The following is a 19524-nucleotide window of genomic DNA, read 5'->3' on the forward strand; positions in this document are numbered from 1 at the left end:
GTTTTCCTGCTACCCAGGACTGTGGTTGCTGTGCGCTGCGCTGTCATACCGGTGTGGAACCTGGTGATTGATGACTTTGTCAGCTCCAATCACCTTGAAATCTGGGACGGCGCAGGACCTAGCGTCTGTCCTGTCGGGCTTCACTCACCACTCCTCCTAGAGTACATTTTCAGCACGTGTTCACGACCCTTACATGGGGTGGACTTCTTCGGCTACACTTCCCTTAGTAAGTCCCCACCAGTCCAATAATCGGCAGTCACAGCATTTGAACTACATCTTTATCCTTTTATAAAACAAAAACAGCAGGGATGGAGGCAGGAGAGAAAGGGCAGGAGATTTAACTCCAACTTCAGAGTAACCTTCTGGGCTGCCCATCTGACACCAGTGGGTGGGGTGCAATCTGACACTTCTCTTCCTTTCCAGAAACGTGAGTGGAGCTGGCGCTCCCTTCAGTCTGTGGGGGAAGGGGGAAGGGAGACGGGGTGGGGGGGTGGGAGAAGGTCTGCATTTCCGTCCTCACGACTTTCTCCCCGGGAGACCACGTATTAGTGCTAGCTGCTTGCTCAGTGCGCTGCTCCCAGGTTTGGCGTCTGGAAATCCTCACGTCTTGCTTTCTCCTGCTCCTGGCTCCGCCCCGGCTCCAGACCCTGCGTTCCTCTGGCCGTACGCGTCCCAGCCACCTCCTTTCCGCTGCCTCCAGCACGAGTGTGCGGGGACATCTCCACGCCTGCCCTGGGCCCACGGCTGGCTGTGAATATCAAGTGTCGCTCTACAGTGGAACATGGGCACTGGCTTCTGAGGCTGTCTCTGGAGCTCCCCCCTTTCCGAATAGCGCTGAGGGCAGCGGGGAATTCTCTACGGTCATAGTCACTGAGCCCTTGGAAGGCCCTGGGCGCAGCGCGCTGGGTGTCCCACTTTGCAGCAAGTCCGAGATCCCGCAGGAACCTTGGGCTTGGAGACACTCTTGAGCATTCCCAGTAGGAAGAGCAGGCGCAGCAACCAAGAGGAGCCCAAAAGCACAGCCTCCAGCTCCAGTGCACCGTGAGGGTTCCCTGAAGGCGCAGCTGGGGTGCTCAGCTCGGGGCGGGAGGAAGATCACACCTCTTGGTGAGCGCAGCAGACGCGCCCTGGCGCACACCCAGGCCTCCTCCCCAGCCCTCAGGACAGTCCTCTGGCCACGAGGAGGAGCTTGCTGGAGACTTAGAGGTTGTCCAGAGCTAGCGAGCCGGAGCGCCGAGTCTCCCGCCTGGTTTCGAAGGGGGAGTGGCGCTGGCGGGCTGGAGCTGGGAACCAAGCAAACGCTGGACCTTCCTCTTCTTCCTTACCATCTTTGCTACTGGGGCTCCACGGGAGGATTCTAAAGGTTTCAGGAGGGACCTGGACCCTTTTTTCCTAGAAGGCTGGTGATGGATCTCCAGCTTCTGTCCGGGCAGGAGCACTTGGAGTGCGCTGGTGGTGCGTGAACCCAGCACTGCCCTCCACCGCCCTCAACCAGTCCGTCCTGGCAGCTTTTCCCCAGCTGCCTTCCTTTCCTAGCCTAAAACCTCCAACATTCCAGGAGGGAGAGAGAAGGTGGCCCTCGGGCACAGCCCCTGGAGATGTCCGCCCAGAGCCTGCTCCACAGCGTTTTTTCTTGCTCTTCACCCGCCTCGGGCGGTGCAGCCTCGGCCAAGGGCTTCTCCAAGAGGAAGCTGCGACAGACCCGCAGCCTGGACCCAGCCCTGATCGGAGGCTCCGGGGGCGAAACAGTCACAGAGGGCGGTGCGCGGGGGTCCATAGCAGGCCGCCTTTACTCCCCGCAACCCCTAGCGGAGGGTCTTTGCCCCCGCTCGGCATCTTCTGCCAGGAGCCAGCCATCCCGGACCACCAGGCTCCCGCAACCCAGACCTCTTTGCTCGTCCTTCTCCATGCCCAGCACCCCGCAGGAGAAGTCCCCTTCGGGCAGCTTCCACTTTGATTACGAGGTCCCCTTGGGTCGCGGTGGTCTCAAGAAGAGTGCGGCCTGGGACTTGCCTTCTGTCCTGGCTGGGCCGGTCAGTGGCCGCAGCTCTGCCAGCATCCTCTGCTCCTCTGGGGGAGGCCCCAATGGCATCTTCACTTCTCCCAGGAGGTGGCTTCAGCAGAGGAAGTTCCAGTCCCCACCCAACAGTCGTGGCCACCCCTACATCGTGTGGAAGTCTGAGGTAGGGACCAACGCCATGCGTCCTCATGGCCCAAAGCTGGAGGCCACAGGCAGTTCTAGGCCACTGCCTTTAATTCCATCCCATTTCCAGAGCCAGGCAGCAGCTGAGGGGTTTGCATGGTGTAACTGTTTCTACTTAGGCTGATTAAATGGTGCCTGGAAATGGGACATCCTTAGTGGTCACTCACCACACATGTGTCCTGTAGGATTCCTTGGCTCTTCTTTGGAGCAGTCAAGGGAGCTGGAGGAAGAGATGGTCTCTGATTTCCAGTTTGTGCTACAGGCAAAGGATTGTATTATCCCTTCACTCCATGCTGATATTTTTTGGAACTCGAAAGATCTACTGCTGTTTGTAATGATTGGATGAAATATATTTTGATTAATGTCTGCCATCGGCTGTTCTGTAGAATTTAGGAACATTATTCTGAAAGATGTTATTGATTATGTGTTTGGGTGGCAGTGTGGAGTAACTACTAGGATTCTCTAGTTTTGATTTCTTTTCCCTAAAGGTGTAATTTCAGAAATATATGATACTGAATAGTTTCTCTGCTTAGGGGTATGAAATATCACAGAAATATGCCCAAATTCCACTAAGGACAATTAGTAGTTAGTGGAATAGACATGAATCAGGAATCAATAATAAATAGGGAACTTGGAGTTATTTGATACTCTTAAAATGTTCATTCTCTGGTTGAGTGGAGAATAGAGCTAGCTATTGGGAAACTGTGGTTGATGGGTACTTGGAAAGCAGCATGCTTTTAGAGAATAAATAGTAGTTGGTTTAAAAATGACCAACTCTGATTCCTTTCAGTCCACAAACTCTATAGGTTTGCCCCAGATCTGGTTCCATAAGGGAAGGAAGATCCTGTCAGTTGTAATTAAATATTTTAAAGCACAGTTAGCATTACAGAAATGAAATTAAATACAATGTAATTGTTGGAGATTTAGGCTAAAAAAAGGAGACACAACCAAGCAAAATTGCATCCAAGTTCATACCCAATTCTATTAACATGAGATAACTTAGATTTCAGCTTTAATAGACCACCTTAGAAAAATGAGCATTATGTATCAGAAATATTAGCATCACATGTTATTAATGTTAGTTACTGTGTCAGTGTAACTGCTGCTGTTGCTGAGAAGGTAATGGATTGCAAAAAACTAACAAGCTTTGCTAACTGTGCTGCCCATTTTGTTAAGGAAAAGAGATAGTTGAAAGAAAAATTGAGACAGAATAGATGTTATCTCCAAGCCAGTATTAGAGGACCAAAAACTGAAGTGTTGAACTCTTGGTTTCTAAGAGAAGCTGGATTCCTGCTCTGTTTCAGAAGCACATTTTGTCAGATTAATCTATAGGAGTTTAGAGCAAGAGAGAAATGCAAAAACAAACCAATATAAGCTAGTCACTGACATTTCTGTTTAAAATCAATTACATCATTAAGAATGTTCCTAATTTTTCTTTGCAAATGTGCATATTTGGAATATGATATATAGATACAGATACTGTTCATTGCTATTATGACCAAAAACCATTTGATCATAGATGATGCCACTTGTTGCAAATTATGAACCTCCTTGTTATAAATTATCTTTTTTATTTTTTATATTTATTTCTTTAATTTATTTTTTTTAATTTAATTTTTTTATTTTGTTTTTTTAATTTTTTATTGGTTGTTAACAACATTACAAAGCTCTTGACATATCATATTTCATACATTAGACTGAAGTGGGTTATGAACTCCCAATTTTACCCCAAATGCAGATTGCAGAATCACGTCGGTTACACATCCACAATTTTACATAATGCCCTATTAGTATCTTTTTTATCTATTAAAATCTCATAATTGATGGATGTGTATCTGAACAACAATACTGGATGACTCCTGACTGTTCCATATAGTGTTGGACCATCTGCATGGAGCTCATCTACCATATTTTTACCTTTTTGCAGTGGTTAAAACTAAGTACATAGCCATCTAGCAAAAGAACAAAATTTTCTCATAAAAGGTTTATATGTGTATGTGTGTGTGTTTGTGTGTATGTGTGTGTGTGGAGGGAGTTAAGCAGAAATCCCTTTATGTTTCAGGCAGATATGGAGTGATTGGACAGAATTCTGGCATGAAGGTCCAACACTGGTTCTGTTTAGTAGAGGCCAAGATATCCTAACATAACCTCTGGGTCTGGAATTTAAAGGCCTGGATTACCTTTCAAAGGTTTAGCACCCGGAATCTTCTCAAAAACCAAGAAATTCATCCTATTGGGCACTGTTTGTCCTTCTCACTTGCAAACAAGCTGTGTCTTTTGTCCTAAAAGAGAATCTTTACTAATGATGTCAAATCTGCAGCAAATAAGTCCCTTGCAATGTTGCTTAGAGGCCCTAGAGGGGAGATCTGGTTCATACAGATATGATTCTTACAATTTTCTTGGTTTTCTGGCTCAGGGTTTCTCAGCCTTGGCACTATTGACATCTGAGTGATTCTTTGTCATGGGGGATGTCTTGGATATTATAGGATGTTGAGCAGCATCCCTGACCTCTACCCACTAGATGCCAGTAGCACTCTTCTTTACCAATATGACAATGAAAAATGTATCTAGATACTGCTGAATATCCTCTGGGGATGAAAATCACCCAAGTTGAGAACAGCTGTGCTAGTGAGGTTGAATACAGTACCCTATGCTGGCCATCTAGTGAGTGCCCATAGAAGGGCTGTCAGCTGGTCTAAAGTTTCCCAGGGCCATCCTCTACCTCCCAAACCAGGAGGACCTCTCTGGAATCATGCTTATGGATTCCATGTTCTTCTAATAGTTTGTTCAAATTTTCTGTTTTTCTTCCTGAATCCATAGGAAAACTTGAGATTTCTCTTTCAGGTTTATCTAGTGATGGATCACATCCATTTCCATTTAGTTCTTTTAGCATATTCTCTGTTTTTAAACCAAATTGTTCACATAACAGCTCCCATTCCCAAGACTCTCATAAATGCCAGTAACTATTACTTGTGCTCACTTAAGGCTCATAAATGACCATTTTATAGTCTAAACCTAGGAGGTGTTTGACAAAGTCAGGTATAACTCTACTAATATTTCCTTACTATGTGTTTAAGGACTACTTTAATAAAATTTGATTTATGCACTTTTGGGTAGAATATCTTATCAAGTAAAAAAAGAGAAAACAAAGGGATATATGGTATGTGATGACTCAATTGGTACATGTTTCCCATCTTGTTGTCTTAGCAGCCAGGCTCTGTTCCTAACTCTGATCACAGATGAGATGATAAAGCCTCTCATTTCAATCCCAGGATCCTCCTAATTATTGTGAACCAGAGCTAGGATTATGCCAATAACTGATTGGGAGTTTGCAAGCTTCTATAACCAATAATTAAAATGATTTCTATATATCCCCAACTTTTTTACTTTTCTTCATTCAGGTATTTCTTGATCAGAAGTATTTCTCTACATACTAGGAATACCGAGAGGCTGCAATATGGGTCAGCACTTAAAGAGCTCCAAGTCTAATGAGGTGACATGTGAATTGATCAGTAGGCATGGTGAATGAGCACCATGGCACACCAGAGGAGGCAAATGATGACTCACTGTCCTCTGGGAGGTCTTAGATGTCTTCACTATGTAAGGAACATTTGAACTTGATTTTCAATGAAGACTGCCATTTACAATGAAAAGAAGAGAAGTAATTTCTTGATGAGATAGAAAAGATTGGACATGCAAAAAGGCACAGAGATGTTGGTAAGGGCAGAATGTCCACCAAAAATTTATAAGAGCTTAAGTGCAGCTATGTGTTAGGAGAGGGAGGTAAGGACACTTGCAATTTAATATATGTAGCAACCAAAGTGTTTTCCAGGTAGTAACATGATTAAACCAGAAATCAGGCATTTTGTGTGTGGTAGGGTAATTCTGGGCAAGAGTAAAAATGAAATAAGGGCCAAAGTACATTCCATATCCTTTAAGGGGCCCCTTGGAATCACATCTGCAGATGTGAAAAGATATAGATACAGGGTATCTCTGAAGTGAGAAGTTTAACATACCTGGGGTATCAGGCTTAGCTTGCTATCTGTTGGTGACCATGTTCACCAGATAGGGTAGTGGTTTTCACAAAAACAAAACAAAACAAAACAAAACAAAACAAAACAAAACTTGCTGTGCAATTTTTAAGCGGTTGTACTTTATATTGTATAAAACAAATGACTCTCAATCTGGAGGTGACTTTGTCCTGTGTACATTTGACAATATATTATGACATTTTGGGATGTCATGACTGGTGGTAATGTATTAGTTTCCTATCCCTGCTGTAAACATAACTACAAATTTAGTGGCTTAAAGCAAGAAAAAAAATGATTACTTTATAATCTGGTGATAAGAAATCCCAATAGCTCTCACTAACTTAAGTTCAAGTTGTTGACTGAACTGTGTTCCTTTTGAAGCTTCTAGGGTCTGTTGCCTTTCTTTTCTAATGGCCCCCTTCCTTCATCTTCAAACTCAAGCCATGCTGTGTCTCTTTGATTCTCTCTCTTACTCTCTTCGGGATTCTTGTGATTACATTGGTTTTACCTGAATAATCCAGGTCAATCTCACTATTTTAAGGCCAATTAGCAATTTTTAATTGCATATACAACTTTAATTCCCCATTGCCATGATGAACTCACAGGCTCCAGGGATTTGGTATGAACCCTTTTGGTGGGACATTATTCTGTATACCACAGGGGAGTAGCTGCTTCCATCTAACTGGAATGTCAAGGATGCTTTGAAACACCATGCAATGTTCAGGACAGTTCCATGAAGAATAATCACCTGGCCAATCAGTGCCAGAGCTGAGAAACTATAGTGGAGAATGGGGGTACTTGGTGATTTTTAAGTCTGAGAGTGTAAAGTGATCAGATATGTGTTTTAACAGGATCAGTCTGGTGTCTGGGGGACCATAGTTTAGAAACATGAAACAGATGGATACTCAGAGGTGGGAGGCATCGGGAGATCATGCCAAGAATCCCATTAACAAGTGGGAATTCCCATATGAACAGACGACTCTTATTTCCATGTTCTCCATTTTTGCAAATAATTTTCTTGTATTGTTGAAGCACTTGAAAGCTGAACTCTTACTCATCTTTGTATTCTTAAAAATCTGACTTATGCTCCAAGGTTTTAGACCAGTGGTAAACCTGGATAGAGTTTGTACCCCAGGGCACATATGGTAATGTCTGTTGGTACTGGGCAGAGGGTTACTTTTAGAATCCAGTATATAGGGGCCAGAAATGCTACTAAACATCCTATGGAAAGCCCCCATTAAAAAACAAGTATCTTCCAAATATCAATAGTACCAAGGTTGAGACATCCTGGATTCAAGAAACTTTTGCTTTCTAGTGCCATCTTTTCTCATATTTATGGCTCCATTATTTGTAATTTCTTTCTTCTTACCTGGTACATGTCAATCAAGGCTTTGGATTGGGAAAATATACCTTTCAAAAGGTATTGAGGATATGAAAAAATATGGGTGTCTGAATATATCTTTAGGAGAGAATTGTATAATAAACATATAATGATGGAAACTGGAATTAAAATTTAAAATGTGATGAGAGGAATATTGTGATTAAAAAGAAAAGAAAAAACAATAGAGGCTCACTTGTATAACCAAAGAGGAATTAATTAGAGTAAAACAGTTTCAAACAGGAAATTGACAAAGGGTGACTTATAAGGAAGTATGTCCAGAAATCAACATAATACTTTTGTAATTTTTGACCTAGGAAAAAAATTAGGTTTCATATTTTCTGTTTCTCAGACCCTCTTTCTGATAGAATTATTTTCAAATATTTTTTACTTAAATGGAGAATAATGTGAATACAACTTCTAAGACACTTTGGAGTTGATCTTTCACCACAATTTTTGAATTTGAAGGTTGGACCTCCTTGTTTTATAGTTAAATAGAGAAGCTGAAAACATTAATCACCTCAAACTCAAATTATGAGTTCATAACCACCCAGAAATCCTTCTTGATTCTCAAAATAAATTGCCAAACTCGTGGGGAAAGTAAGGGTAGAGGGATTTGGGTGAAATGAATCTAAGTCCTTATATCCCTCTAGCTTTTCATTCATACTTCCACTGTCTCCTTTGAGACCTCATTTCCTGTGGCCCCCCTGCATAATCACCCTGCATCCTAGTCTCTTTTTGGCCTGTATTCCAAAGACACAATTATAATCATGTTAACTCACTAATCAGAAACCTTTGATAAGCCTCACTGTATATGGAATGAAATCCAAACTGCTTAGCTAGACATTTCAATGTCTTTTAAAATATAATCAGATCCTGTTCCCTTCCTTTCTCCCAGAACTCTGGTCTAGCAAAACCAAACTGGCCACTCAGCTAGGTCATCATTAAATATTTATCAAATGCCAGCTAAGCACTCAACCCTAGCGATGCATGGAGAGCAAACAGGAGCAGCCCTGTAAGGTGTTACAGCTTATGAAAGCAATAACTTCAAATCAATAAATCTCTACACTTGTTAAGTGTTCAGGCATTGTGGTAGGAATAACATGGAATAATGCTCCCCCCAATGTTATCTATATTCTAATCCCCCAAACAGGTGAATATGGCACCTTATATGGTGAATATGCCACAGATGGGGGCATTATTGTAGATTATCTGGGCGGTGCCAGTACATTCATAAGGATCCTTATAAGAGCAAAGCAGGAGGGTCAGTTAGAGAGATAGATAGAGAGAGAGAGAGAGAGAGAGAGAGAGAGAGAGAGAGAAGATGGAGATGAGAGAGGGAGAGAGTTTGAAGATATTCCACTGCTTGCTTTGAAGATGGAGGAAGGAGCCTAGAGCCAAGGAATGTGTCAGCCTCCAGAGGCTGGAAAAGGCAGGGAAAACAGATTCTGTTTTAAAACCCAAAGAAGGGATACAACTCTACAGACATTTTGATACTGGGCAAGTAAGGATCCATAAGAGAACATATGTGTGTTCTTTACACCACTGTGTGATAATTTGTCCCAGTAGTGGTGGGAAATGGACATAAGAACTAAGGAAGTCTGTGATATCTTACTGAAACTGGTGAGTGAGGAGGCTTTTTCCAAACAAAAAGGACAGCCCCCTGGGAAGAAGGAATCACCTTTAAGAGGAAACATAGTATGCTTGAAGAACTTAGAAAACTTAAGAGAACTGGAATTGTATATGGGAGTGGGAATATGGTGAAGTACAGATTGGCTGGGCTTTGAACTGCATAATAGGGATTTTGTCAATTAACTTAAAGTTTTCCTGGAAAGAGTATAAGATTACTTTCTCTCCTTCTCACATTACTGTGTGTGTGTGTGTGTGTGTGTGTGTGTGTGTGTGTGTTTTCAGTACTGGCAATGAACTCGGGCACTTAATCACTGAGCCACATCCCACTCTTTTTTATTTTTTATTTTGAGACTGGGTCTCTCTAAGTTGCTTATGACCTCACTACATTGCTGAGGCTTGCCTCAGACTTGCAATCTTCCTGCTTCAGCCTCCAGAGTTGCTGCGATTACAGGCATGTACCACCATGCCTGCTTTCTCATATTGTTTTTTTATGACTTGGTACCATTTTTATATTATAGGGGTCCACCAATACTTTGTGGCTCAACTGGTTATTATATCAAATAAATAAACTCTGGGACATGTCACAGCACATTCAGAATTTGTAGAAACAAAATCTTATTCCATTTCATGGTGTGATTCCAATTCTTCCAATCTGGTGCTCAAATAAGGGAAAGTGTATTTTATATCAGAACCTAGTCAATGACTGAGGGATTCTGTGTGCTGACAACAGTTTTCCTGCATCCCAGATACATACCTTGGGGGAATGACATTTTATTCTAAAGTTTGCTGTGTCTTCTTTGAGAGCAAAACTATGATCCAATTATGCCACAACATGGCTAAAAGACTCGGAATGCAGTGTGAAAATATGAGATTAGTTATTGTGTTAGATGGTAAAGAATGATGTTTTCATTAGCTATTAGGGAAGTGAAAATCAAAACCACAATGAGATACCACTAGGATAGTAAATAGGATAATAAAAAAGACAGTGTTGACAAGAATATGCAGAAATTAGAATTCTCATACACTGCTGGTAGGAATGCAAATTGGTGCAGCATCTTGGAAAAGCTGTTTGGCAATTCTTCAAAATGTTATACAGAATTACCCTATGACTCAGCAATTTTGCTGCTGGGTATATGCCCAAGTGAAATGAAAACATAGTCAAGACCAAAGCTTGTATAGCTGATGAATAGATAAAATATGGTCTACCTGTACAATGGAAGATTATTTGGTAAAAAAGGAAACAAAGTACTGTTATATTCTTCAGCATGCATGAATCTTGAAAACAGTATGATAAATGAAAGAAGCCAGCCAGAAAGGATTATATGTTGTATGATTACATATATATGAAATGTCCACCCTAGGCAAATGTGTAGTGACAAAGTAGATTAGTGGTTGTCAGAGGCTGGAAGTCAAGAGCAGTAGGGAAGAGACTGCTAGTAGGTACAAGACTTCTTTTTAAGGTAAAGGAAATCTTCTGAAACTGGATATAAGTGATGGTGGTACCTTATGAATACGTTAACACCTGAATTGTACACTTTGAAAGGGTGAATTTTATGGTCAGTGAATTTTATCTGAACTATAAAAAGGTCATTTTTATTATTTCCAGCAAATATACCAAATATTATTTTTCCATCATGTTTTCAGTAAAATTTAAGCATAAATGTAGAAGAGCAGTTATTTAGGTGGTACAGGCCCAATATATCTTACATGACTTCCTTGAAGATGCAACAGGGGAGATAGTAACAGCTCTAGAAGATTCAACAGAGGAGTTGGCAGTCAGCCCTGAGATTTTCTGAGATTGGTTACTATGGAAATTCTATGTCCTGATTATTACACTTTGAAAACAAGCATAGAGAAGCTATTAAAATTATTATTTTCAGAAGAGGCAGATATTTTAAAAACTATTTACAATCTTGAAAAATTACCTGGCCATTTCTCACCAGAGCTATTAAATAGTCAAAAGATTTTCAGGAGTCATTAGAACAATTTGAAAAACCATCAGGCGATATGCCGATGGACCCAAGAGGAGAGTGTTGAGCCTAAGAAGTTGAACAGGTTTTTAGAGAAATTGAAAGTGAATTGAGTTGTGTGACCTCATAGATCAAGAAATAATGTTTTCATTTTTGTAGACCTGAACCACTCATGGAAATAGGGGAATCAATATCAACTACAGGGGATGAAGTGTGAATAAGTTGTGGATCAATTCTCAGCTTGCTTTGCTGATAACTTCACCTTCTACTTGAGCCAGCTGGTACATTGAGACCCAAATGTGGATAGAGAAGGGAAAAGATAAGCCATATGTGACAATAGCCATGCCACTTTAAGGTTTATTATAACAAGACCTCTGCTATAGTTAACAATTTGAACCAGATAAATCCTGGACTTGGTTACCAGATTATTTGGCTTTTGAGAAAAGTAAAATTCTGCATGAATTGGAACTTTCAATTAATCCCTGGCTTACTTATTTTAGTAAATAATAATTGAAGGTTTATAGTGATAATGATAAGCAAAATAACAACTAGTATTTTTAAACTGGTTTTTAGTTGTAGATGAACACAATACCTTTTTTATTTATTTATTTTTATGTGGTGCTCAAGATCAAAACCAGTGCCTCATACATTCTAGGCAAGTGCATTACTGTTGAGCCACAACCCCAGCCCCAGCAACTAGTATTTGTACTATTTGGAGAAGTCTCACCAGATATCATCATTAGGACAACTCTGTGTTATTGATGAGGACACAGACTCAGTTCAATAGGTAACCAGACTTAACTGGGGGGAGGGGTAATGAAGTGAATGGGTTAAGCTAAGCTGTGAACCTGACTGCTTGGGTTAAAATCCCATCCTGCCCTGTGACTTTAAGTTACTAAACTTCTTTGTGCCTCAGATTCCTCATATACCAAATGAGGATAATGAAAGTGCCTACCTCAAAAAGTTTTTATAAAGAGCCAATGACATGATTACTTAGAAAGTGCCCAGCAAGTAGGAATTAGTAAAAGATGCAAAAAAAAAAAATGGCAAGGTTAAATCAAATTGAAGATGTACCCAGTCACACAACTAGGAAGCAAGAAAGACATACATAAACTAAAGAATTAATTTAGTCACAGATATTTATCATGTACCCACTGCTTGTGCAGGGAACTTTCACCTCTCCACCATGGCAGTTGAAGAGGGCTTAGATGATCAGCGAATGAATGAGTTGGCATAGTTGCTTTGGACAACAGCAGAAGGCAATTGGAAATTTATTTTGCAAGTTGTTAAGTAAGGTATACTTTTCATGATAAGCACTGGAGTAGCAACAGGCTGTCACCCCAGGCATTTTGGCTTAGTGACTTGGAACATAGGAATTTGCCAGACTTGCATTGTGGATTTGGTGTAACCCAAGACATGCCAACAGGCCAAGGAGTAGCCTTCATTCCAGTACACAGTAACTTTCATTACATCAGACACTTTTTGCTTGTAAAATATTTAGAATGTTGGAATTACCAGTTCAGTTCTGTATCTCTAACTGGTAAATGGTAATGTACTTTGCATTTCAAGACTGGTGTGTTCTCATTTCCTCATACTGTCATTATCACATGAGACAAAGCTGACTACTTTCACGGCTCATCTCATTAACATTTCAGGGTATCAAGGCAATGTCACTAAATCACAATACTATTTACACTTGTTTATCCCAAATATGACTGTGTCTTCCACTAGTATGTCTATACTGACATTAATATCATATGAACAAAATATTAGGAAGGAAAAGTTCTCAAAAATCTTCTATTCCAAACATCTATGTGACCCTTAAATCCTGTGATATTTCCAGTCTGTGTCCAATAACCCCTACCTTAAATAAATACTTTATTAACTCTCCCTTTGTATTATAATGGACATAGAAAGTCTTCCTAGCATTGTGTTACAGACCAGTCTTACTATGATTCTCATCATGCTACAAACAAACTCCTCTTCTCCTGTTATACAGATAGTCACCAGTACTCTATTATTATTGTTATTAAGGAAGTACAGACTGGCAAGTTGTCCTTTTGAACATTAATACAGAAGTTACATCATGTTTTCTTTTTGGCAGATAAGAATTGTGAATATATGAAACCAGAGTTGAAGAAAAGTTTGAAGTTTAAACTAAAGTTATTATTGACCCAATGACATTTTGCAAACTACTTCTAGAAATCTAGGATTAGAACTCACTGTCTCTAGGTTCTTGTTGCCAACCTAGTGAATCAGGCTTCTTTTTTCATGATTTATATGAAAGCTCAAAAACGAGTGCACTTTCATATTATGTCAGAGTTGCCCTGAGTCTTCCATCAAACCCCCAAAGAGGTATGTTGAGTCTGACTTCTAATGTCAATATATTGTTAATAAATGGCTTTGTAAAAATGTGTTTGCCAAAATGCTGATAAAATGAACATAAGAGATAATATAAGGTTGGCCCTTAGACTTGAAGGTCAAGAATTTTGATATGGGTTCCAGAGTAGCTCCAGAGACTCTGAGGCATGAACTCAGTAAATGTATTGTTGTGCTGCTGCAATGGCAATCTTTTATTCTTTAAATTTTTCTTTACATTGCAAATATATTACTTTTTCTCACATACTGAAGTTATATGGTAAAAGATGAGTTATGGAAGTGATCAGGTAATTAGGTTCTTGTTTAAGTTTCAGTTAGCTGAAATTGGTCATTTAGAGTTATAAGTTAAAAAAGTGAAATAATTCATTTCCCTTTGAATATTATTCTGAGTTTTGGTTCATTCTTAGGGAAGCTGGCTATAGGAGAGTGAATAGATTGTGATTAGTTAGTCTTTTCTCATCTAGAAATATCATTTTTATAGGAAAAGGTTAAAATCCTGCTATGTATTTGACTCTCCTCATTAGGTTTCTGTTATGTAAAAATATGATAGATGAAACTTATGTAAATGCTCATTGGTGAAACAAAAATTGTTCTAAAAAGTAATTTTCAAAAAGTTCATTGAATAAGAAATTTGAATGGTCACAAATAAAAGTAACTTAGTATACATAAAAGATTCCTTCCAATTAATTTATTAAACCTTTATATGCAAAATTTTTGCAATTCTCAAAGGTTAATTTTTCCATTTTATATGAAAAGGCTTTCAGTTTTAGGCCATAATCTGTAGTGAAATTTCTTTCTCTGTCTACATGTATATACATGTAACTTTTAATTTCTTAAGAACATCTTGCTTTAGAAAAAGAAAATGAAAGATTGGTCATTACCATATACAATTAAAGCAATGTGGATAAATCATTCTTATAAAAGAAAGTTTTTAAAATTTTGTGTATAAAGTGAGGGGGCAACAGCTGTGTCTTAGTTTGAATAACCTAAAAAATAGGTCTTGGGTGAATGCTGTTCTTTTGGGAGGTAATCCAGGAAGCAGGAATGAAGAAGAGAGAATGAATGGGGAAGAAAGAAATGTCATCATGGTGTTGGATCATGAAGTCGCAGATATGGATAAAGGGAATGCTGAAGTTCTGCCAGGATTTCTGGAATATATATAGATTTCCTTGCAGGATGATCTACTTGTGTTTCATCTATTACTGTATAACAAGTCACCCCAAACTTAGTGGCATGAATCTGTGGGTCATAAATCATATCAAGGCTCAGGTGCATAGATGCTCTGTGTGGCATCAGATGGGATCATTTATCTGTTTTCAGTTGGTGTCTTGGAGGTCTGCAAAGTTTGTGATATCTTCACTTACATGTCTGGTGCCTTGATGCTTCTCATGTAGCCCCTCTCCTTCCAAATTGCTAATTATGCTTCTTCACTTCATGATTGTCTTGTGGTATTTGGTCAAATAGAGTCACAGGTCCAGCTGATTCAAAGGACAGACAAATAGATTTTATACCTTGATAGGAGAAATAAGAGTTTGTTGTCATCTTAGTCTGCTATGAGCTAAAGAATGAGAAGCTGGAGATTGTCTTCAATAGTTTCCATCCTCCATTGGTTGAGATCACTTCCAGGGTTTTGACTACCTCACACTTCTGGCACATGACTGAATGTGTACTAGAGGTGGATCGCTTGCAGCACAAAATCTGCCTGAGCTTGCACAGAGCTGCCCAGCACAGTGGCAACTGAACCCAAAACTTTTAGCATAGGTTCATGGGGTGCAGCATTTAGAATTAGTCATCCACATTTCTCACTAACAAAAAGCATAACTAATGCACAATATGATCATAGAACTTGGAGATATCTAAGCCTTGGACCAAATCCCAGTATTGATACTTATGAGGTATGAATCTCATTTTCTTCAACCTGAAGGGGAATGAAATAGTACTCACTTTCTAGTATGTTGTGAAATCAACTGGAGAGTGTATTTTGGACCAGTGAACTATGAAGGGTCATGCAGAAGAATCTATTGATTATTATTTAATTCATTCTAAAATTCTGTCATAGGACAATGCACATAGATTTTAATGCTTCCAGTATAAAAAGGCAATAATAAGTTGGTAAATGTAAATAACAATTGTGAGATGCAATTTTGGTTTTTTAAATTGCAGAGAAAATATGTAGTAGTTGAGGAATTATGGTATAGTCTAGTTTTTCCTCTTCATTTAAGTTTAAAATTTTTGTACTATATTTCTAATTGTATCAGAAGAATGTTGTTTGATTCCTGTCAAATATGTATGTCCATCAATAAATGGCAAAGTAAGCTCCTTTTATTATATGCATATTTATGGCAAAAAGTAATAAAGACAATACATTTTGTCCCCAAAGTAATTGCTCATTAGATGAGAGCTGTTATAGTGGTTAATCTGTTGCCCTTAGGAAATTTGCACATATTCTTCAGTTGGAAATAATTGCAATTCAGATAACCCCCACATGCCATAAGAGTATCATTGTGCAAGAATGCCTGTTCTTAGAACATTTCTCTCTGCTCTTTGGAGATCCAAATTGATGCATGTTCACAACACATAGAAAATATAAACAGACATCTTCAGTTAAAATTACCGTTCTAAATCTCCAGGGCAGGGACTGACAAATGAAGAAATTTTAATTTTTGCTATAATTAGTTAATAATGATTATTTATATCAGCTACTGAAGTAGTATCCATCATTCTGACTGGTTAATTCACTCATTCATTCATCATGCAGTTCAGCATATAAGTGTCAAATTCTGAGATTAGTCAAATAATAATTATAAGTAATTTATTGAATACTTTCCTTGAGCTAATGTAGAGCTAAATACTTTAAAGGATGTTAAATCCTCACAATAATTCAAAGTCAATACATGACAAAGGTGGGATTTGAATCCACTTTTGAGAATTCCACCCAGAAAAGTAAACACAGATGGTCTATGTTTTAAAGATTCTCAGAGTCTGGAGAGACATTTGATAACTATAATAGCTAATAATCTTTGATCACTCATAGTAGTGAGACCCTTTTAGAATTACTTTATTTGCATGAATTCATTGAATCCTCATATCAACTCCTTAAGTTATTAGTTCCATTTTCTAGAGGAGGAAACTTGGACACAAAGAATTAAGTAATTTGCTCAAAGGTGCACAGCTAGTAAGGAATTGGGTCAGGATTTCAATCCAGACAGCATGGTTTTTAGCCATCGCCCTATATAGGCTACATATCTTATTATGTAGGCTAAAACAGAGGTCTTTAGAAGGGTGTCTAAAAATTGATTAGAGAAAATATTTAATTCTGCCTGGGGAAGCCAGGGGAGGTGACATTAAAAGTCAGCATTAAAAAGGAGTAGATTGTCTGGGGAGCAAGAATGGGAAAAATAAAAATGGAAGAATAGAATGAGCAAAGTCATGTAAGTATCAGTAGTCAGAGCACGGTCCAGAAATGAAAAGTTGTCTAATATAATTGGAAGCTGAGTCACAAAATCTGGAATTATTTTTCATATGAATTAATCTGTTACCTTATTAGCCATTAACATTTAAAGAGCAGGACAACTGATAATTATAAAACCCCCTTTTAACTCTTTATTTTGAAATAATTTTAGATTTACAGAAGAGTACCAAAGATAGTGTAATCCTAGTGAGTCAGGAGGCTGAGGCAGGAGGATCTTAAGTTTGAGGCCACCCTCAACAACTTAAACCCTAAGCAACTTAGCAAGATCCTGCTAAAAATAAAAAAAAAAATGGGCTGGGGATGTGGCTCAGTGGTAAAGCACAGCTGGGTTCAATATTCAAGTTCCAGGAAAAAAAGTAGCAAAGATAGCTTAAAGGGTCCCTGCATATCTTTCACCTTGATACACCTAATGTTAATTTCTTGTGTAACCATGATACATGCACAGAAACTGAGAAATCATCTTTGATAACAGGTTTATTACCAAGGTAACCTCGATAATACCTCTAACTGAAATTCAGAACTTACTTAAATTTTTATCAGTTTTTTTTCCTCTAATGTCCTTTTTCTACTCTGGGATCCCACATTACATCTAATTAGAATGGCTTCTTAGTCTCCTTAAATCACTTTTTGTTTTTCATCATCTTGCAATTTTTGAAAAGTATGGTCCAAACATTTTTGTAGAATGTCCCTCAATTTTGGTTTTTCTGATTTTTTTTTCATGATTTATAATGAGATGATGGGAAGAAAACACAAAACATCATTTGATGTCACTGTTTATCAACATTAGTAAAAATTTGATGTTTCTATTAATGGTGATTCTTTTCATTCAATGGTTGCATCATCTTGACCTGTCTGGCTGGTAGCATGGTAACATGTTTTCTTGGGAAGCTACAACATTGAAAGTGTAGACTATGGCTAAGGGACTGAAGAAAGCCACTTTATAGTGACTTCAGGCTGGGGATTTAGCTCAGTGATAGAATGCTTACCTAGCTTTCATGAGTCCTTGTGTTCAATTCTTAGCACTATAAAACAAACAAACAAAATCAGTGATCTCACTCGCAGCCAGCTAACTTATTGGTCCTTCAGTCACATTCTCTTTCTCTGTAATTTGGATTTGTCTGCTTTTCTTCACCATTACATGAAAAATCCCCTCATAGGCCATTCATGGCTTTGACTGACTTTATTGCTATCCTGGGCCATCAAAAGCATGGTTTTGGGTGCTGCATTCCTTGGTGTGTGAAGCTAAGAGAAATCCAAGATCGAAATGCTCTTTGTCTTTCTTCTATCAGAGTGGGGAGGAAGATCTGGGCTTTGAGTAAATATTCATTTACATCAGCAGCATCCCTCTGTGCTCGTTGGATGCTTACTTCTCTCTTGTTAACAGTGCCAGAATAAACACATGATTCTACCAAAATGTTAGCAGTGTGTGCTGTTTTCTTTCACTTGCCAGGATTGTTTTATAATAAATACCATTGGAAAAAATATGATTGGCCAGTATCCTCAGCAATTACGTGAATATCTCTAGAGAACAAAGTAAAGATTGGGGAGGTACTTCACAGAGACAAACAAAATTGGTCTAGTTTTCACTGTATTCCTAGAATATACTGATCTTTTTTACCTATAACTTGATTTTAACATAAATATTTCTCTTGGTTAACAAATATTGTTGTCATTTTATATGATATTCAGTAATACATATTTTTAGAAGGTAAAGGTAACATAAGGTTTCTTTTAATACTGAGTAGTTCTAGGACAGATAGTCATAATGTGCTTTCATGTTAGTAATTTGTAGATTAAATCACATATTCATGTTTGTCAAAAGTAATTTTAATCAAATGGGAGAAATGGATTTTCTCAACAATTTTGTTCATTTGACCTATATCATCTTAATTTCTATCAATTATCATTTCTATCCTTTTGCAAATTGTTATTTACTTGCCTAGTTGAATCCTAGTTGCATATTTCCATTTGTCTGCAGAATGTCCCTATTTATAGATTTTGTCATTACTTCAAATTCAAATGTTCAAAATAATCAACGACCCTTTCCCCCAAGAAAGGAAAACAAATCAATGAGTAGACAAAACACAAGTAGCTCTTTCTCTAAATTTTCCTATTTTCTTCTTCAACACAACCTTGTAACCCTGAGTGTATTTAGTTATTCCTCTTTTTTATGTTCTGTATTCAAAGGACTCCTAAGGCTTGTCTTTCTTTCAGTGTAATCTCCATATTTAGCCTTTCTCATTTTCCTTCTCTGCACAGACCCTCATTCTTCATGCTGGGTCTTGTAGCTAGTTTCTGGCTAATGAGTTCTACTCATTGTAATCCATTCTCTCCTCTTCCTTAAATACAAATATCATCATTTAATTTCCTGCTATGAAGTTCCTGTTACCATCCAGACACAATCTGATCTGTCACACAGACACCTCATCTCACCCATCCTTCTTTTGCTCCCTCTCCTC

General features: G+C 38.7%; 1 protein-coding gene across 1 annotated transcript in view; it reads left to right on the plus strand.

Moving 5' to 3' along the window:
- Positions 1-485: 485 nt before the first annotated feature.
- The window catches only part of Arhgap6 (Rho GTPase activating protein 6), a 451538-nt gene continuing 432499 nt past the window's right edge, over positions 486-19524 (plus strand). Inside the window, exon 1 of the mRNA XM_026395146.2 lies at positions 486-2183. Within this exon, the coding sequence (XP_026250931.2) occupies positions 1599-2183 (585 nt within the window). The 5' untranslated portion in view covers positions 486-1598. The remainder of the gene's footprint in view (positions 2184-19524) is intronic.

The sequence above is a fragment of the Urocitellus parryii genome, chromosome X (assembly GCF_045843805.1).
Source record: "Urocitellus parryii isolate mUroPar1 chromosome X, mUroPar1.hap1, whole genome shotgun sequence".
NCBI classification, from domain to species: domain Eukaryota; kingdom Metazoa; phylum Chordata; class Mammalia; order Rodentia; family Sciuridae; genus Urocitellus; species Urocitellus parryii.